The 22196-nt window shown below is 39.7% G+C and overlaps 1 protein-coding gene across 3 annotated transcripts in view; it reads right to left on the minus strand.

The window, feature by feature from the left end:
* adamts3 (ADAM metallopeptidase with thrombospondin type 1 motif, 3) overlaps positions 1–18801 on the minus strand; it is a 168572-nt gene extending 149771 nt beyond the window's left edge. For 2 of the 3 annotated variants that reach the window (XM_074638807.1, XM_074638805.1), the window contains exons 1-3: positions 18366–18801; positions 18036–18057; positions 9761–10194 (exon numbers count right to left, since the gene is read on the minus strand). In XM_074638807.1, the coding sequence (XP_074494908.1) occupies positions 9761–10194; positions 18036–18057; positions 18366–18425 (516 nt within the window). In that variant the 5' untranslated portion in view covers positions 18426–18801. Of the gene's footprint in view, positions 1–9760; positions 10217–18035; positions 18058–18365 lie in introns of all 3 variants that reach the window. The other variant, XM_074638806.1, reaches the window with a different exon arrangement.
* Between the last annotated feature and the right edge of the window lie 3395 nt (positions 18802–22196).

Consider the following 22196-nt stretch of genomic DNA (forward strand, 5'->3'; position numbering starts at 1 on the left):
GAAAATCCTTCTTCATGCAACGCAGAGTAAGAGGAGGTTTTTGTTCCAGCTGTCCTGCTTCATGGAAACAAATGAGTGAGGCTGAAGCAATATTTCATGGTTGCTTTAAGGCATTTCCAGGCAGCTTACAGTTTGTTTGTCATGCTGAAATAAAAGCTGGTACTTTGTGGCACGTAGAAACGCTTCATGCTGCAGCTGAAAAGTGCACCAAAAAAGTCTGTTTTCTTTCCTCTCACATGTGACACAGATCTGATGTTCCATAATCAGGGGGGATTGGAAAAACCTGGACGTCAGCTCTGAGCCACATCGATATATGGCACCAAATCAAACAGACTTCTATTTGAATGCTCAAATCCCAATCTGCCAGCGATGCAACGACAATAAGGAGGGATGTCACTTTCCATTTTTATGTCCCTGATCTCAATTATATATGACCTTTACTATCATAATTACTGTATATTTTCCTACAGCTGTAGCATGTGTGTTGAAAGGTTAATTCATGCCAATATGTGACAGTAAAGCCAATCACATTTACATTGTTCGACTCTCTAATTACAAAAACACAGCCTGCATCACAGCTTTCCCTTAACTGTCATGTAGAGCTTGATATAGTTTTCTACAATATTTTGTATAATATCAGTGGAATTCAAAGTGGATCTGAAGTTTTGGTTGAGATTTTGAAGGCTTTTCATCCCTAGCATGACAAAATATTCATGTTTTTCACCTACAAAAGCAGCACTCCTCATGCTTCTGCCTGTGAAATCTTTTTTTTTTTTTTAACCTAAGGCATCAAATTAAACAGTTGGCTGCCATTTATGAGTTTGTTCACACACTCACAGAGCTATACAGTAGTTAAACTGATGTATGGATACGTTTTTATCAAGGTATATGTTTATATATAAGATACGTTTTGAATTCAGTGAATTAAATACCTGATAAAAACAAGGTACGTCATCACATTGAGGCTAAAATCCTGTAAATCCAATAATGCCATGAACCTGTGCTGATTGACATTACCCACAATGCCCTAGCCCTTTAAGCATCATTTAAATAATAAATCAGCACCAGCCCTGCATTAGTGTGATAATCTCAAGCTCACTGGTGCCTTAATGTATTTCCGTGTTTATCTCTGAAGGCTGAGAGAAAAATTAAAAGTTTGAATGTTTTTGAGGCCCGGGGCTCCGTTACCATTCCTAACAGCGTGAGGGAGTTACTCATCACAAACAGATCATTAATCTACACTCCTCCATCATCTTCCCTCCTCTGCACAGCTGGATGAAAAACAGACACACAGATTATGTCCTGAGTCCTTAAGTCCAAAAATACAACAGACATGAGAAACTTCCCCTCTTTGCCTTTCAGGGCTCCACTATAAAACATCTGCAGTATGTGAACCATCAACTCTGTGACAAGGGAACCCTGTGAGCACATGAGTGTACACGAGGAGAGGCCAGACATGAACCGAAGACTCATGTTGAGGGAGGAGGAGGAGGAGGAGGAGGATGGGAATGATACACCCACTCCTGACATCTCGAGGTCAGTAGCATTCCTTCGTTGTTTTCCTAAATCCTTAAAGAGACGTGTTCGTGTACGTTTCATCCACGTGAAAAAGAAACAAAACCAACCACCCTCAGTGGAGTCGCTCTCTCTGACTGTTAACGATGGAAGTAATGTACTCATAAAACTACCGTCCTTTCACAATAAAAACCTCCATAACAGACCAGGTGTGTTTCGAGGATCAAACACTGTCATTATATCCTGTAAACGGAAGCAAATGCCTTCATGGAGCCCATATTTCTAAAAAAACAGGGAAAAAGTTGACAAGAAAGTCGGTGTTTTAAAGATTTCACCAGCCTGTATGTCTGCTCTTTGATCTTTACATGCACCAGATACAGAAGAAGGGCACAGGGTTTTCAGTTTTGGGATCTTTATGAGTCTAATCGATCTTCATAAAAGGTCCACACATTAACCCCTAACATATCAACGAGCGTCGCTGAGAGCTTCGGAGTCACACAAGGCTGCAGTGTTTCTCAAGAAGAGAAGTTTCACAAACAAGACGGTCTGCTGCTGCTGCTGCTGCTGCTGCAAAAATCACTGAGATCAAGACTTTCATTTCAGCCAAGACCTCAAGCTCCAGCATCCCTCCTTTCCAAGCAGAGATAATTCAAAGGAAGTCATTAGGAACAACATGTATCCATGTGCATCTGGCAACATTCATAAAGTTAGTTTGTAATGAATATTTTAGCAAAGCTTTCAGAACACTGCCAGAAAAGTTACAGGAATGTGAACTTGAAACCGACCGATACTGGATTTTTGAGGCTGATAACTTCAAAGTAAAAAAAAAAAATCAGATAAAACATTAACATCGATCCTTACCCTTAGATTTTTTTTTTCTTTTAAAGAAGATACATACTGAGCGAGACATTTTACAGGACATTGTGTTACACAGTGTTCGGGGATACATCAATTACCCAACCAGTCAAGGCAGATGGCCGCCCACTGCCCGAGGTTTCTACCCGCTAAAGGGGAGTTTTTCCTTGCCATTGTTGCATAAAAATGCATGCTCACGGGGGGAACTCTTGTTTGGTGTCTAAATTATAGAGTACGGTATAGAACTGCTCTATATGAAAAGCATCTTGAGATAACTTCTGTTACGATTTGACGCTATACAAATCACGGCGGTGCAACATGTTGGACTCCGTGAAGAGGACCCGCTCCCTATGTAGATATAAACGGCTCATTCTAAGGTAACAAAAACACAAAGATTCTTATTATCAGGTGATTATACACTAAAGAAAATATACTTATTAATATTATATTCCATTTCTGCCACTAGATCCCCCAAAATGTTACACTGGTCCTTTAAATAAAACTTCCTTGCTGTAAAAATTATGCAGGCGCAATGCATGAAAAGTCAACCATCTCCCAGCTGTGCCTTTAAAGCAGTCTGCCAGTCCATCAGCTTATCAACTCATCCACTACAAAGTCCCTGCACTCCAGAGGGTTTTATAGACGAATGCGTTGAATTATAAACACAAGTTGAATTTCATCCCGATGAGGGCCCGAGGAACAAAATGTCATGAATAGAAGTAATGAGTCGGCTGATCGACAGCGTGTGGGATTCTTTGGGATCTTTTATAAATTCATAGCGAGGGTCTAATGATGAAAGAATCCATTTGCTTTTAACGTAGGCAAACCACCCAAAAGACTTGTTAGGTGTTAAAGGATAATTAATAGGACCGAGACTCCAGCTAGTGAAATAAAATATATATCAGTGAGACCATTTCAACTTTCTAAAAGCTATAAAGTCTCCTTAATCCTAAACTCTGGTAATGAGATGAAAAACGATTCAGGTTTTGTAGCAGAATTCATGAATCACTGGAGTGAACATGAGACATAAACGGGCTGACACACTCCGCTTCGCACCGTATTCAAAAGTAGCCTCTGCTGTGACCCTGACAGATTTGCTTCTGCTCAGCACGTGAGACTAAAAGAGGCAGAGTTCAGCGCTGATATGTTTCAGCAGCTTTTCCCAAGAAACCACTCTCTCTCTGCCATGCATGAAACATGATGGCTGTCTCCCACACAGAGCAGCAAAGATCACCGTCCCTCGCCTCACCCCCACACTGCTACTACTACTACTATTACTACTACTGCTGCTGCTGCTGCTGAACGGGAGGAAGTATCTGCCTCATAAGCATTTAGCAGTCAGGCTGCCTGCCTGCTGCAGTAAAGACTTCCAGACAGCAGCCTGGCTATAATTAAGAAACAGTAAAACACACACCTAGCGAGGGCTAAGAGGCTACCACTTGAGATCAAAGACCACTGGCCCTCAACGACAGGCTTTTTCATCAGCAACCCCTGCTTTGGGGAGTGTTTGATCTCCAGTTTTGCAGTCCTGCATGCTTTGCATTTAGGTTGCAAACAATATGAGGACATTTTTTAAAAAGGTAGATGCATTCATCTTCCCCCCAATTCTATGTCCCACAACAACTAGCTTAGTTTCCTGCTGTAACAGAACTCAGAGCATGACACATTACAGTAAATGAGGTCCTCTTGTGATGTTGACATCCCATGTTTGCCTCCAGAAATAGAGTGAAGAGGAAAATTGAGAGAAAGGGCACAAATTAGCTTTTGACAATGTGCCCAAAAAACATGAAATGGTCACAATAAAGACTGTCAGAGGTGGCAACAGTAGTTTGAAAATCAGATTCAACCTGGGTTTCTCTTTAAAAGGCAGATCATTTAAAGCAGATTATTACCCAGATTTTATGTCCTAGCATATTGAAAATGGGATTTTTCCTGCCATTAAAGGGGACTGATTGTCACATTATACAATAAATAAAGTCTTCTTGCGACACTGACAGCTCAGAAAATACTTCCAGTAATAGAAAGGGAAGAAAGAGTCCCTTTTATGAAGCATAATATGAAGAAATGGCTACACTACAGAGTGTTTGAGCTGCCAATGGTATTTATTAAAATCAGATTTATATGGATTTGTGGATTATAAATAGCTTTTTGTCAGATTTTGATCTTTTTTGTTTTAAAATCAACCTATCCATTGATAAATTTGATTGATAAATAACAATACTTGTATAATCAGATTTTTTTTAAATTATTGATTGTTTTACAATGGATTGTATTAGTATATTAGTATACTATAGTATAGTCATTTTGTTTTTCACTGATTTACGCACAAAAAAAAACTCATTTTAAAACGCTGACTTTCACCCAGATTTTATTTCTGTGCCTTATTTATCCCATTATATCCAAAATGTGTTGTCTCCTGTCGTAACTGAGCACTGATCACTGCAGTTTACAGTAAAATAAACCCTCTTGTGATGTTGACATTAGAAAATGCTTCCTGTAATAGAAAGTGAATTTAGTGTGCCAGAGTCCCTTAAACAAAAGTATAAAATCAATACGTATCTGAGCTGCAAAAAGCTGCAAGATTTAAATTCAGATTTTATCCAGATTTTTGTATTTCTGAACTTTTTTTTCCCAATTTTGAGCATCTTTTCAATTAATAATAATGTAAAAGCTAACTACGGATCTTATGGTACACAGTAATGCGGTATCATACAGTGTTTGCAAGCTGCAGCAGTCTTCTCAAATCAGCCTTCCACTGGGCAGAGCGACAGACCTTTGATGGCTGTTGGCGTCTTCAAAGTGACATCCTGCCAGGACAGTATTTACAAAGCAAAACTCTCACATCCTGTGTGGCCCCATCTCAGCCCTCAATCTCCTGCGAGGTTCAACTATAAATGTATTGGAGAGACTGAATCTGCCCAAGTGATGAATTGCTTCCTCCTGCTGCAATCAGAGGAAATGGCCAAATCCTGCAGAGGACTGACTTAAAGGTCAGAGTGGCATTAACTGAGTTTAGGAGACTATATTAAAGTTCACACAGAGACGCTGCAGTAGTTCACTTCAGAAAGAATGAAGTTGTTTGACTGGAGTTTTGTACGTTCTGTCAGCTCAATGTCAGCGGCTTTGACACTCAAATATCGCTGCATAATAAAACATCATATGCAGCACAACAAAGAGAGACAAACAGGAGTCAGTATTCTGCTTCAACACAGAAGAACAATCTCAGTGAATACAAGAAAATACATCTTTAAGAAAAACTATGTGAACACATTGTCCCATGAGTGATCAAGCTAATTGACGGTTACAAGGCTCTTCATAATTAAAGTGCTTTTTCCCACTTCAATAAAACTCTACTGAGTTAAATGATGTACAATCCTGAAACCATTAAGGGGAGTTCAGAGAAAATAGAGGGAAACTCGGAGAGTTACTGTGACTGACAGCGTTAGACAGCCGGATTATGGTCCAAACAGACAGAGGCTCATCCTGAGACTTTTTGCACAGTTGCACATACAAATGCTTTGATTCAATACTTGCAACTGGATGTTAAATGTCCTGTTTTCAGCCTGTTTCTGGTGTGATTTTGGCCATTTTGCTATTGGGACTTTCATACCCGGAAATTTGCTTTTTGACTTTCAAGTAATTTCTCACAGACTTGAGGCTTGACTCGGTTCAAAAGACTCAAAGGGATAGTTTGGGTGTTTTGAAGTGGGGTTGTATGAGGTACTTATCCATAGTCAGTGTATTACCTACTGTAGATTATAGTCGGCTTGCTCTCAGTTTGGAGAACCAGACAGGAGAACCAGCACCAGAGAAAGCAATACATTGCTGTGGACGGGGACGGCTGAAAAACATGGATGTAACAAAATGGACGTAAACTGATGGTACCAGGTTGCCGCCAAATGATTACATCACAGCTCGTTTAGCAGCTGGTGGCTGCAGCGTTCTCCTTCAATACTTGACCAATTTCAAAAAGTGTTGTCTCCATTACACACTTAGACACAAAAACATGGGAAAATAGGGTCCAGGTTGAAATATACAAAAGTTACCCTTGAAATGTAAACCAATATTTCACTATTAGTTATAAACAGAAAAGTTGTATGATTTCATATTACCAGCAGAAATATGGCATTATTATAAAGCTTGAGCTGAAAAGACTTGATGATTAATTGATTACTTGATCCACAGAAAACACATTTTGGTAAACAATTAAATATTTGTCGTTTTTTAAAGCAAAATTGGCAAAGAAAATCACCGCTTTCATCTTCTCAAATGTGGATATTTGCTGGTTTTCTATTATGCAACATTTGTTTAGACCAAACGATTAATCTATTGAGGAAATAATCAGTAATGTATAATAATAATAGAATAAATAAATAGTAATGAGAATAGTTGGAGCCCTACAAAAAACTAGCGATGACTTTATTGGTTGGACTTTTTGATCATGTCCTCTCGTGCAGCATGAGGTCACCACTGAAGATGAACTGTTTACCAGGAAGTCTGTTTAAGGGGATCTTTAAAGACAGGAAAAGCCTAATTTATCATTTTAGTCATCTCTCATCTGAACTGGCGCCACTTTCTTTATTCCTGCCAAGACTGTTTGTCGCACTAAAAACATTTGTTAGATTTGTGGTGGGTTTAAAGAAGTGTTTCATATCTAGCTTTTTTATTTAGCTTTAGATTGCGGCGGCGGAAAAGTGTCATCTCGTTATTTCCTGATCTAAATTTGCTTTACTTTTATGTTTCGGGCTGCTTACTGTGAGATTTTAGCCTTCATCTGGGAACAATACTGCATGTTGTTTGTCCGACGTCATATGATGGTTGTCTCAAGTTTCATGCAAAACAACACCTGTCAGCGTTCTTCTTGTGAATCAACCTGTTTAAATTTTCCAGGGAAGTCAGCTCATTTTTCATGGAAACCTCCTCCCACCACCTTAAAAAAAAAATTCGTCAACCACACTGTCAAAACCTGCCAGTGAGAATCTGCCTCTACGTGTGCTGCCGTGTTACGACTGTTGTAATGTGGAGAGAATAAAGTAAAGCCCCTGCTGAGCACCTTCGGCCCTTCCTCTGACAATCAAATCCTGAGGGCATACACACCTAAGGAAATGCAGACCACCAGGCTTTGCATTCATACTTCACAATGATGTAAGTCAAAGTCCCCGGGGCTCTCCCTATCATCATATCCACGTGTCGCTCTTTTCAGAGGTCCTGAAGGAAGCGTTACACCAGCGCTGCCTTTTGATATGCAGCAGTGAAGGATGCGCTTGATGTCGCAGCCAGGTTTGAACATATATACCTTTACAAAAGCAACATCAGTGCAATCTTACACTCCAGCAGTCTGTAGTCAAACAGATTAAATGGCATAACACACTGAGGTACAATAACTTCAGATGAATACCATTGAGGGCTCGTCATTAAAAGAATAAGGCTGATGTTACTTTCTTTTTTTTTTACTATAATCAAACATTCCCCTGAAGACACTAAAATAATAAGTATTGTGTGAGGAGCCACAGCCTGATGTAGCTCATGCCATTCATACTTAGTTTAGTGTGTTAGCATGCTAACATTAGCTCGAAACTAAACACTATACACAAGCACAGGTACAGGTATTTGGTCAAAAGTCGCATTGGACAAATGGAAATTTTGACCAGCTAATAGGGTTAAATGAAAAATCTGAGGATTTATTACAATTCGTCATGCAGGGAACCTGAATGTGTCGATCTATAGGCCTTCACCCACCGGGGGCGTCAATATATTTTTTCTAACTGTTGTTTTTGTTATGAGTTCTTTCACACAGAACGCAAATATTACATGGCGCAACGTATTTTTTTCCATAATGAGGTTGAATTTTCTGAGCTTTTACACCATGAATAAAGGCATCAACCAATTGAGTTGCGCCTATATTTATGAAACAACAACAACGAGGCTCCATAGTTCAAACCGAGACGGCAAACTTTATTACTCCTTTCAACCTTGACAAAAGGCATCACAGACCAGATCCATTCCTTCTGCCCTTACCTTTCAAAATAAAAGCTCTCGACATATAATTTTCACAGATGAGTATTTTACATTTTCATGTTGTTTATTTGTCAACACCCCCGGCATTAATAGTTGCGGTGATATTTCACTCAAACCTAAAAATGTCAACATGCTGGTGGCAGCAGAGAAAAAGACAAATTCATCCTCTGGGAACTGTGCATGTCTGTACAAAACTGTGTGCCAATCCATCTTGTAGATGTGGAGATAGTTCAGTGGATAAATGACGAATTTGGCCTGTTAGTGGCGTCACATGAAGACTCAGGGTATCATCTACTGTAGGTCTATAGGATTCATCCTCTGGAAACATTTAATGTCCGTACAAAAGCATAGCAATCCATCCAATAGTTGTTCCGATAATGTGGCTAAAAATACCTAAAAGAGCCATTCTGTTGTGTTGTTGGGTGACACATTCTTTTATTGTGATAAACTCGATAAGAGTAGTTTCGTCTGAAACGCTTTACGAATGTACTTATGATTGTTGATAAAGCACATACTTCTGTGTTTACATCACATTGGAGAGGAGATTGTCACTCCAATCGTTATAAATTCAATTCACCAAAATGATGACTTTGAACTTTTATATTACCAACTTTTTCCTGAATCTGTTTTGGGATAACAAACACATTGCAGTTTGTGAGATTGCAGGTGAAGCACACCTATTTCATCTCAGGGAATAAACTATACTTGAGCTGTATCTGGCTCCAGACGGCACCTGTTAGCAGGATAAATTCATTATTGGTTCCGTTTCCTCTCCTCAGCAGAACTGCTATTAATAATGAGATAAGATAAAATAACACCAGCTTTATCTTTTAACAGATTGTGAATGCCCGTCATGAGTTACAGTACATCCTTTGTGTTGCTTTTAAAAAGTCTGCAGGATTTCAGCAGAGAACTTCATTTGAAGTCTTTGGACTAACTGAGTCTCTTCCTTAAACACAGATGTCTCGCTGGCCTACTATAAGAGATTTTGGCCCAGGTCATTTCCCAATTACTGTTCAAGTGTTTTATGAGGGGTGATGGGGAGGATAGGACTGCACACTGTTGTGGAGCACAAAGGACACTCGTGTTTTATGTTGGGAAGAGGTTGGGGAGAGAATCCGTTGGGTTTGTGGGTGCAATGGATGGCCACTCACCCGTGACAAACATCTGTACAAAAAGCTATTGAAGAATATCTCCAAGAACAATGTGCTGTAAAAATGCCGAGTGCTGACGTAAAGAAAGGCTAAACTCAGGAGTTATGGACATCTAAAATCCCACAGTGTAGAGTTGATAAGGTCATGGCACTTTTGTAATGAAAAGAGGGTTTGAGGGGGTGGGGGAGTAAGAGGTTTTATGGCTGAAGAGGACTTACCAGTCCGTCGCAGTTGTTAATGGCAACCGAGGCCCCGGGCACGTCTGTGATGTCACCGATAAAGGTGCAGTCTGTCTTTAGCAGCTCGCGGTGCAGTATCCTCTCTGCCCCGCTGGTGGCTTCAGTCTGGTTGGCGCCCGCACCGGCATCGCCGCGGTAACTGATGTTCCCGAAGCCTTGCATCTCATCGTGCCATTCCACCATCGCGCCCGGCGCAACCAGCCTGTTGTTTGGGCGCAGGCGGAGGTGGAACTCCTTCCCGAAGGCAGAGATGTTGAAGAAAAGTTTCTGTTCAGCTTCACCAGAAGAAAGCACCTCTCTCTTGACGCGCTGCTTGTGGGTGGCGGAGAGCAGGTGTGACAGGTAGTGTCCATGAGAGTCGGTGCTGAAGGGAGTGACGAGGCCGTACTCTTTCAGCCGGCTCCTCAGCTGGTCTGGAAAACGACACAAGGACACCTTCTGTTATTCAAGGTAGCAGGAAGTAGAACTAACAACACACTACTTTTCTTTTTCAGTCCAAATGTCCAAGTGATGTGAAGAGGATATAATGCTTTAAACTCTGGGGCTTCATGCAGCAGCACTACAGGGTCAACGTTCACTTATTTTAATTTACGTCCGTAGCTTGATAACTAGGGCTGTCAAAGTTAACGCGATAATAACGCGTCAACGCAAATTCATTTTCGTTCAACACATTTTGTTTAAAAGAAACTGTCAAAAACACCTATCACAAGTTTCCATAGTCAGAAGTCTTTAAATTGTTTGTTTTGTCTGACCAACAGTCCCAAACACAATAATACTCAATTTACAGTCATGTAAAACAAAGAAAAGCAGCAAATCGTCACATTTGAGAAGCCGGAGCTCTGAAACATTTGGTATTATTGATTCATTTCCGATCAACTGTTTTATTAATCAACAAATTGTTTCAGCACAAATTCACACGTCAGGTGTTTCCTGAGTCTTTAGGCCATGTTATTACGATCATCAATAGTACTACCATCATTATAATCATGCATGTATTTGATTGGCATTTCTTGAAAAGGACTCATGTTGTGCCAAAGCATGTGGTCTTTGAGATGAGTGAGGAGGCTGTGATTTTCTTGTGCTATCATCGTTCTATACATGGCCTCCATCACAGATGGGTAGAATGTCATTGAGACGGATGCCAATGTCTCGTTTAAGCTATGATGCTTTTAGATCTGGCAATGCAGCTACAGGATGAAGCGTTTAGTTAGAGAGTAGAGAGGAAAAAACGTTCTTCTTGAAGTTCTTGATAAGCTGTTGTTGCCTTCAGCATATCCAAAGTAAAATACATAGCACACAAAAAATAAGCATCCTACACTGGATGGTTTTCAACATCATCTTGGCATCGTGCTTCATTCAGCCTCAGGCTCTTGTTCATTGGCTAATTTGTGGTCAACTCAATTGTACAAGGAAATCTGTGGGCCTTGAAAACACTCTGAGTTTAAAGGAAATTTCCACCGAGGCTTGGTTTGCTTTTTCAAATGTGTGCAATGGCAGACACGTTCTAAAATCTCTGGTTTGGTTTTGGTTGGAAAAAAATGTAACATGAATATGGAAACCTTGTAATTATCTTGTAGGTTTTGACTAGAAGACATTCAAACAGGTGTCAATGGTGAAACTCAAATTACACGTCTGAGGAAATGCCATACTTTACAAATCATAGTGTGCACGCTCTGGACACGGGATGTTAAAAACATGCATCTGACGAGCTTTTGAGGAAAAAAACATGCAGATATCAAACGGCCAATCTGATGATATTACTGATAAAATGATGCACGGTAAGCTGCGACGGATGGACGCAGCTTCATCACGCTGACTTGGTAAAGTTATGGAAACACAGAGCACCTTTGTCATATCTCAACAACCAAAGCAAACTGCAGGCACGTGTCTGGTTTTCAACATGCAACAACATCAAAGGGCTTTTTTTTACAAGGCAAATACCTCACAGTTACCTCACGCTAACTTTACTCTCTCTGCAAACATGAAGGCACAGAGTTAGTTGTTTGATATGTTAAAAGCTTGTGCAACATGCGTAGGGTTGGTGTAAGTTTAGACAGAGTATTACATCTCTCCCCACAGTTTGCATTTTTTGCAGTAAAGCTGGTGTGACAAATCTTTAAGGGATGAAAAAGTTATAGAGCCATGGGTCAAAGAGGAGCCAAGAATTAGCTCTGTTCATTAGTGAGTATTTGAAGAGTTGGGTTTCACTGCTTAATCCTCAAGAGGCCCAGCTCTAATCTCAGGACCCATTTCTCCTCTTTAGAAGAAGAAATAAAGCAGATTTCTTGGGATTCAAATCAAAACAGGGTTCAGTTTATTTAACATATAATCCTTTTCATGAAATCACACAATAGCCATTGAATCCATTTACATTTAGTAACTATTAGGGCTGTCTAAGTTAACGCAATAATAACGCATTAACGCAAATTTGTTTTAACAATATCGATCATTCGAAGGTTGTTTCGGATGAATCCATTGGTACCAACCATGTCATACTAGCTTGTCGCGAAAGAGGTTAAATAACGCTCCAAACTTACGCTAAATTTTGGCGGGGAAAAAGTGGCATGCCCATTTTCAAAGGGGTCCCTTGACCTCTGACCTCAAGATATGTGAATGAAAATGGGTTCTATGGGTACCCACAAGTCTCCTCTTTACAGACATGCCCACTTTATGATAATCACATGCAGTTTGGGGCAAGTCATAGTCAAGTCAGCACACTGACACACTGACAGCTGTTGTTGCCTGTTGGGCTTGAGTTTGCTGTGTTATGATTTGAGCATATTGTTTATGCTAAATGCAGTACCTGTGAGGGTCTCTGGACAATATTTGTCATTGTTTTGTAGTTAATTCATTTCCAATAATAAATATATACATACATTTATATAAAACAAGCATATTTGTCCACTCCCATGTTGATAAGAGTATTAAATACTTGACAAATCTCCCTTTAAGGTACATTTTGAACAGAAAAAAAAATTTGATTAATTTGTGATTAATGACGGTTAACTATGGACAATCATGAGATTAATCACGATTAAATATTTTAATTGATTTACAGCCCTAGAAATAACAAAAAAACTGATCTAACTTTAGATGATAAGTGTGTTCATGTAGAACCGTAGTGCTCAGACTAAGAAGCTGATTGAAAAAATATGTATTCTGGGGCTTTAAAATCTTTTACAACATACTGATCGATAAAGGTTCAGGCCAGCTCGTGCAAATTAAATGAGATTAGAGCAAATTTAGAGACAATTTTCAGCCTAAATTCATTTGCAGTGCTGTTGATTTAAGTGTTGAAGGTCTGAAACCTGAAAAGAGAGCCTGACATTCAGAGGAACATTTACTTTGAATAGACCTTAAAAGCTTCGGTTTTCCGTGCCATGTGGGAGATTTGATCTTCAGGGAATTTGTAAAATTTACTGAACTGAGCTGAAAATATTGAACCATGGATTGGAATCCTTTTATTTCGTAAAAAAAATAAACCTTACTTTTCAAAGAGTGCAATCAGTCTCTGTGGCTGTATACATAAAACTGTCATGCTGAAAAAGGTGGAGGTGTAAAAGGTCATATTTGAACTGTGAAGCTGTGCAGTAGCTGTTTTCAAAAGGGCCACAATCGCCCACAATTTTGAGTGAAAGATGAAACGCAATCAGTGCATATTGAGACTAGACAGCATTGACAGTCGACTTTACTGTTATCATAAAAGGTCATCCATTTCAATGCTACAAAAATCCAGAACTCCAAAACTTCAGATTTTAAACGTACAGTCTAATTTTCTCTATGCAAAGTGATGCATTGTGTCAGAGTGAAAAGGCAAGGCTAGAACAGTTTCTATGGAAGGTTTTTCACTCTCTCCATTGACTTCCTTTGTTACCGAGGTCAATAAAATGACATCTGAAACCAATATTCAAATATGAAACACTAAAGACATTGTTGATGGTTTTTACGACAAGAATAATTCAATGAAAGTACAGATTAAATTTGGTTGCACATGAATTTGGTTTGTTTAATCGTAACATTTTCATTTGTTCCACCTGTTATTATTATTACTATTATTATATGTCACGATCCTTGGGGATCAAATATGTTCAAATAAAATAAATGTGTTCACAATGAAAGGAGCAGTTGCATTTTGAGATAAAATGGCTTTTGAGATGCTTGGGAGCCACACATCTTCACTTTCATGAGGTTCATTGTTGCAGCTTCAACCCTCAGAGGAGACTCTGGTATCAGATAAAGATAACAGAAGTAGAATAGAGTCACATTTATCTCAACCAAGGTTCTCATTCCTGTAAGTTCATTTGTTTGTTTGTTTGTTTGTTGGAGAGATTTCTGTAAAATTATGTGATTAGTTTTTGGTGCAGACGGCGCCACCATGTGGTCATTTATAAAGAACATTATCTTGTGACTCCTGAACCTTTTCCTAGACAAATCTTTAAAAAAAGGCACTGCCAATTCACCAGTCAGTCCTACACATTTCATACAATCTTCACCTATTTTTGGCCAGCCCAAATTAAATAAACCATGTTATTTCCCTATAATCTTTCACCAATATATTGTAGTTATATTGCCTATTTGAACCAATTGCAACAAAACGTTGATAAATGGTGTACACACGTAGTCCCTAATATTCCTGGTTTCAATTTCGGGTTTCTCCGAGAATCACAGGCATTGTCAGCCAACTATATTGTGATTGTCTATTCCTGTATGTACATTAAAGCAGATCTAGATTTTTCTCTCTTTATTTTCTTTCCCCCTTTTGTCATTATGTTGTGTCAAATATGGATTTAAAAGTCTTAAAGAAAGTGAATTGCTTCATTAAACTGATTGTATTGGTTGATTAAAGGGTTATTTCTGGTCCTTTCCACACTCAGAAAGCAAAGTTTATGAACTGGTTTTGCAGAGCCAGTGTGCAGATAAAGAGTAAAAGTACAAGTGGCATCCCTACTACAAGTACCGCCTCTTGAGTTCTATTTCCTGCTACTGTGAAGAGCAGAAATTGGCCTATCTTTCTCATCTATGATGGATTTTTCCGTCTGCACCATTGTTGAACATCGATGCAAAATGGCAGCTCTCCAAAGACGCTCTTACTTTAATTTGTCACCAAACTGTGTGGACATCTGGACATCTTAAAAACCTGAGACACCACGCTGACTTCAAAGAAATAGCACTGACAATAAGTGGGACTTGAAAACTTGAACACACCACAGAGACTTCAGCCAACGGGGGAAGACAAAACCAACAATCCAACCAGTTTCACGCCAACATGAACATGATTACACCATGTGAACTTGTACGCACCACAAAGACTTTAGCCAACGACCACCTGACCGCCTGTTGCTACGTAAAATGGGGAGGATTGCTGGAGTATCTGATTCCGATTACAATTCTGGAAAGGTGGTTTCAGACACTGTTAGACAATCTGACAATCATTTTAAGACTGCTTAGTTCTTTAGATTACAATCAATAATATGACAAAAAGTTGCAACTTAACCAGTAAACTTAAACTGAACTCACGCCAGAACTTCTTACTTTTTTTCTGCGAGGTTTGCTTGTTCCAAGTCAGATTCACCAAACTCTCTTAAAACTGCTTATTTCAGTTCATGAGGAGGTGCGTGCTCATGAGATGTGATCATTGGCATAATCAACGCCCCCAGATTTGCCATATAGGGCTGCCTCCTGTTTCCCTCCATTTGTGGGAAAGTTTTGTTCACAAACAATGAGTAAAAAGAACTTTACAGCATGGAGCTTCAAGACCTGCTTCCAGCAGACCAAATCATGCCAAATTTAGCAGTGTCAGCCAGTAGTTGTACTATGAGACCCAGAAGAATTAGAAATTTAAAATTTGAATACAGATGTCAACATGTCATCAGAGCAGCAGCGCTGTACTGTGACTGAAATAAAGAGGAAATGCTTTGACATAAAGTTGCTAAAAAAAAAGTGTGCGGTCAAGGTGACATGATGTGGGAGTAGCTGATGGTACACTGCAACTTGCATGAAGACCTGGAAGTTGTCGGACAACTCCTTAAAGGGTAACTTTGGTATTTTTTGGTAACTTTGGTATACAGAAAGCGTCGCTTAGTGTTATCTAAAAAGATTTTCAATGTCATGGCTGAATATTTAGATTATATTAGACAATGTGGATGAGGTCTTTGAATTCGATGGCCGCCTGTATTTATTTGAGTCAGAGTATACGGATATTCAGATTTCATGAGACTTGTCCTTGAGCGGGACTTGGACACAATAACAAACAGACCGGATAAAGAGAAAGGTAAGAATAAGGTTATAGTTCTCTGTAGGGTCCTTTCCATAATGTTGTCAGACACTTATAATAACAATCTGAGCCTGTCAGTGGCAAAAACAACCACTTGTAGTGGATGTAATGTTTCATTGACGCTGCTCACTTGCCCTTGCAACTCGTGTTTTGCAGCTGCCAGTTACAGCGTTCTCCCTCAATGCTGGACCAATTTCAGAAATTGTTGTCCCCATTAAGGCCTTTACAAACTGGGGGCGTGACAAATAAACGTCATGAAAATGCTAAACACTCTCCTGCGCATATTATATGTCTAGGGCTTTTATTGTGAAAGTTAAGAACAGAAGGAGTGTATCTGGTCTGTGCTGCCTTTGTCAAGTTTGCCGTTCTGGTTCAGACTACGGCGCCTATGTGTTGTTGTTTCATAACTATTGGCGCAATTAAACCCGTTCTACACAACGTGATTAGTTGACGCCTTCATTCGCAGTGCCACGGCTCAGAAAATCGACCTTGTTCCAAATTAAAAGTATGTTTCTCCTTCGCACATTCTGTGTGAAAGTACTCGGGGCATAAACAACAGTTTGAAAAAATATATTGACATGCGAAATTAATCGCACGAAAAAAAACGCCCTCAGTGTGTAGAGGCCTTAAAGCAGCAGTGAGTAGAAATGGAGCAAATATGATTTAAAAAAGTTATTTTTATAAAACGGTCACTATATCCTGACAGTAGTGCATGAGACAGGTAATCTGAAAAAAATCATGTGCCTCTGTGTCCTCCGGTGCTCCTAATGGCATCTGCAAGATTTCACAGACTGGAGGAAAACAACCAATCAGAGCTGAGCTAGAGCCTGAGCAGCTGTCAATCACTTGCAAACTCCAATCAAAATAGGCAGCGCTGATCAAATATGAACCAGTATTCTGTTACTGTAACAACTATTTCTCGCCTCTAATGTTTTCAGAAACATCTTGTAGTGTACTGTTAAGCTGAAAGATGAGAAAGTTTGTGACCCGGATGCCATGTTGAGATCAGTTGAGGAAATACAAAGCACCGCCCACCAGCCGGAGCACAGCCAATAGGAACGCTCTCTCTCTGAAATTACCTATGATTGGTCAAAGTCTCCTGTCACAGGCTAGATTTTTTAAAGTCTGAAAACAGAGCCATGAGGAGGTGCAGAAGTTTAGTTTTCTCTCAGAGCACTTGAATTACAATATGCTGAAAGGTTGTTATGGATTTTTTGCCCAATGATGCCAAAAATATACTGCCTACTGCAGGTTTAAGACACTTAGACACAAAAACATGGGAAAATAGGGTCCAAATTGAAAAATACCGACGTCACCCTTTAACCATATACATAATTCATTCATGGCGTGAACTTTGTTTCATGGAGAAAACACTTAGGAAGTGTTGAATGTTCTCATAAACCACTTGGGGAACAACTCCTCGTACAAGTGCTTCTTGCACGAGGCCTTTAACTTGTAAAAGAAGCAAAGACGGAAGGTGGAAAATTTAAGAGAAACCACACTAAATGGGTGAAATAACTGCTTTACAAGGCTGATAATGAGGACCCCAAAGAAGAGCCAACGGTGGCACACAAACAAGCAATGCGCTTCACCGCAGAGCTCTTGACTGGCAGCTTGCTGTCATCTTGCTTGTGTGAGGGCCCTGGAAGGTGCTCAGAAGATAACGGCGGCTGTAAAAGGATCCTACGTGGACGCTGTTGCAGCTCACTTGTTTCTTAACCTCAGAATGGATAACAGATGTGCAGGATTTAGAAGTGGAATTTTCTTTTCCTGTATGACAAAGCCCTTGAAGCAGTTTTTGCTCATGTAATATAAGTGTGTGGGGAGGACAGTGTGTGTGTGTAGGGGGAATAGTGAGGTATAAGGAGGAGGAGGAGGGTATTACAGAGCTCCTCACTCACAAACTCCCCTCCCACTTTGATCTCCTACTTTCTCACAACTTACATTAACAAGATGAAGAGAGAATAAACAGAAACTTACCCTCTCTATCTACTTCACCAGCCTGTGAGAGAGAGGGAGAAAGAAAAAAAGCTTGTTTAATACCAAGAAGGAAATCATCATAATGTGACAGTGTGAGATGTCCAGCAGCAGCAGCAGCAGTTTACACTGTAAGCTGCTTGTACAAAAAAAATGAAACAAAAATGCCTCTATTTTACATGTCTTATGTAACAGGCTAAACTCACGCGTGTGCACAGTGTCAACATGCATTTCACAGAGGAAGCAGTGTGCGCGGCCAGAAAAGTTTGGAGACGCTTTTAACAAACATTTGAGAGTGAAATGAAGCGACTGTGAAGCGGTGCGGACACTTACCTTGTCAGCTGAAGTCAAGACAACTCCTACAAGTAGTAACGCTAGTGATGGGACAGCCATCACGAGTCTTTAACACTGATAAAGAAACCACTTTATCCCAAACGTCAAATTAAAAAATAAAGGACAAAAAAAAGTCTGTACGCAGGCGGCTCATTCAGAAGTGATCAGATCAGAGTTGGATGTGCAGCTTCTGTCTTAGTTAAAAATAAACCACATGTAAAAAGTTTCATTAAAAGCAGGAGTGAGGCGAGTTGCGACACTTTGTCAGTCAGTCAGTCTGTGTTATATTTTCTGTTGGACTGAGAGTTTCTAGAAAGTTTTTTTTTTTTTTTTGGTTGGTGGAAGTTAGTTAGTAGGACATCCCCTCTGCCGCCGGCCGGACAGAGCTGCAGTGTGAAGCTCTCTTGCAACCTGGCACTTGGCTCTCCTCTGGCTAATAAACGGCAAGACCAGCCCTGCGTGACGTCATGCTATACCCTGTCCTCCAGCCTGACACACATGGAGGAGGAGGAGGAGGGGGAAGAGGAGGAGGAAGAACACCCTCTCCTCTAACCTCATCCCAGGACAGAGCAGCATGAGACAGAACTTTTTTTTTTAGAATATTTTATTTTAAATTTTTTTAGTTAAAGGGACAATTTGTAACTTTCAGAAATGCTTGTTAACAGCGACACCTGTGGCCGTTAAGTCAACGAAAGTCAGCGTGGGGCTCGCGCATGTGCTCGCTCTACATAGACATGAACGAGCATCGCTCAAAACAGTGAGGTGACACACGTCAGCTAAAACCACAATATCACTCTATATTTCACCTGCTTGGCAGTAATGTTAGCTGACCAGACGAAGGTCCCTCCATGAATCAATGCTGATCCTAGTGTTGGCTTTTCCTGCTTCAGCCTCCGGGGCTGAAGCAGGAAAAGCGGGTCGGTGCCGGGGCTGAAGCAGGAAGAGTTAACGTTATTGTCTCCCGACTGCGCCCGCACTCAAACGCGTTGTTTGAGTGAAGGCAAGCAGGCAGCGGAGCAGTCTGAACAGCGTAGCCACACGCGAGCGCGCATCGGATCCCGACCCGGTAGATTTATACGTGTAAAAAGTTACAAACAGTCCCTTTAACCAAATATACAAAACATACAAAACACAAACTCACACAAACATGGCTCCAAATTCCCTCCCTATCCCAGCCACATACAAACTGAAAAAGAACCATACGCAAAAGGAGGAGTAGGCTAGTTAACGATCAATTGAATTAAAAAGGATTTAGAAAAAACAAATTAAATACACAACTTTAATGCTATGCTATATTCTAACTTTATTTTAACCCCAATATATCATTTAATAGCAGTGGTGGATAGTAACAAAGTACTTATTTAATCAAGTACTATGATGAAGTACACTTTATTTTATAACTTTAGTTACTCTGGATGATCAGATAAATAATACAAAATATAATAAACAGATAAATGAGGATGCAATATTATAGATTAAAGATGCTAAATGCAAGCTTTTCTATTGCCTCCACACGGCTCTCAACATGGCGACGGCTGAGCCGGCGGCTAGCAGCTAATGGTGCTAACAGCAAAGAGTATAGAAGCAAAGAGACAAAACAATGACAATAGCCCATAGATGTATAAAGAGAACTGGATATAGCGTTGGAGGCGGGCTCCAGTTCATTCCTATGAGAGTTGCTCAGTGGCGCATGTCCCCGGTCGGGACAGCGTTATCAGCTGTAACCACCGTATGAGAGCAGTGTAGAGCGGCCAACACGTTCTCATCCAAACTCGTTACATACTGCCGCTTTGTCATGCCCCTTGGCTTCACTTTTTCCTGCAATCAAAACCATTTACTTTAACTGAATGTTGTCAACACAGGACACAAACAAACAGCTGATTGTAACGTGAAAGTGAAACTTAACGCACAGAACATGAACAGCGGTCTCCTGGATGAAAACCTTGTGTTTGTTTGTTATAATGTTTTAATAAACCATTTATTAATTGTTCTTATGCTGCTTATAAATGCTGAATAAGAATGCAAAAACAACAATTCAGCTTTATTAGCATACAGTATCGCCAAAACAGGTTGTACAAGTTTTACAATGCAAGCATAAAGATTCTGAATGGAAGAAGGGGAAATGGTTTACCACACTATAAACACTATATAGATCTACAGTATACACTGTACAACATACTTTATAATACACTACACACAGGATAATGTAATAAATACTGTGATAAAAGAAAAATTACAAATTATCAAGGAAGAAATAAAAGAATATCTATGATCAGACAAGATGTAGTTTAACTGTCTTTTACCATAAAGTTAATCCTTCAAACATCCTGTGTTTATCAAATGACTTTTTAAGTGAAACATTCGATGTGAAAGCTTTCACATGATAACATAATGAAAAAAAAACTTCTCCTGGGAGAACGTCCTGACATTATTGAAGAGAGGAGTAAGAGAGAAGAGGGATTGCAACACATTTTTAATACAGAAACCAAAATAAAGTCATTAATTAATTCCAAAAATAAAACAAGCACTCCTACCAATACGAATCTTACTCTAATAGCCTTTAGTTTGAACCTCTGGCACCTTGTGACCCCTTAAAAACAGTTTACTGTGACCCCTCATTGCAGATTATTGCCTTATTTTAGAGGTTAGTCGTGAGCAGTTCAACCAAAGATTGATTTTTATTTCTCAGATTGTTTAATTTAATGGATTTTCAGAGGCCCAAAGAGGTGAATCTATTCAATATTTCACCAGTGAAATGCAAAAATTAAAATAATGTCTAAATAAAAATATTTTAGATATTTTAATTTCTTATTTCCTTAATAATCTTGTGACCCCTGGGTGAGGTAACAACCCTAGTACATGTTAATACTGATATTAGTACTACCAATAATAATTACAATGCCTACCCTTCCTCATCTGAACACATGGTGGGACAGGAGAACAAGGAGAGGCACTCAACTTCCACAAACCAAACTGATGAAAGAAGAGCGAATACTGGCAATAATAAGGCAATACATATACTCTACGAAATATACATGAATCTCTATTAAAATCAAAGAGTTATATACTGATATAATAACAAATTTACTCTTGATTTTTGGAAAAAAAATGTCTGTTTTTGTTTGGCAGAAGTTTCTTTTGTTTCATTCTGTAATTGTTTTACTGTCTTCAGGTACATTTCTCACGTATCTGACTGAGTCTGAAAATATTCTAACTGAATACATTTCACATGAAGCGTGTGCGAGAGCAGCAGAGTTGCTCGCTCAGCTGACTGAGAAGCTCCAGAGGGTGAGAGCTGTATGTAAAATCCAGTTAGGGGGGGCGGAGATGCAATCATTTGCAATAATATGATCTGTACTGTAGTCTGCCTCATTACTGAATGCACATCAATACCTCTCTCTCTCTCTCTTTTTCCATGTCAGGGCTCTCTCAGGTAGAAATGCGATGACTCCATAAGAATGGCTCAGTGGCAGCATTTGAATATTAATAAACTCAGAGACACCTGCACTCCGACTAGCGGAGAGATGTGTAAAGCTTTGGATGGAATACATTAGCTTCTCCAAGCAGGCAAATCAATGTTTCAAACCCAAATTTTTTGAATAGCAATGACATAAATATTGATGGCTTCACATGAACATGTGCTGTTAATACACCTCCAACCTGCAAACTGGAATGCAGATGCCAGCAGGAAGGTGAGCAGTGATCCAGTTTGATTTCCCAGCAGCAGGTTCTTACTGAGAGGATGTATTCAGGTACTTTAAAGTACCAATAGAATAACAAAAACACTCCACTACAAGTATAAATCCTATAAGCACTGCAGAAAAGTTGCCC

Source organism: Sebastes fasciatus, chromosome 6 (assembly GCF_043250625.1).
Source record: "Sebastes fasciatus isolate fSebFas1 chromosome 6, fSebFas1.pri, whole genome shotgun sequence".
In the NCBI taxonomy this organism is placed as follows: Eukaryota; Metazoa; Chordata; class Actinopteri; order Perciformes; family Sebastidae; genus Sebastes; species Sebastes fasciatus.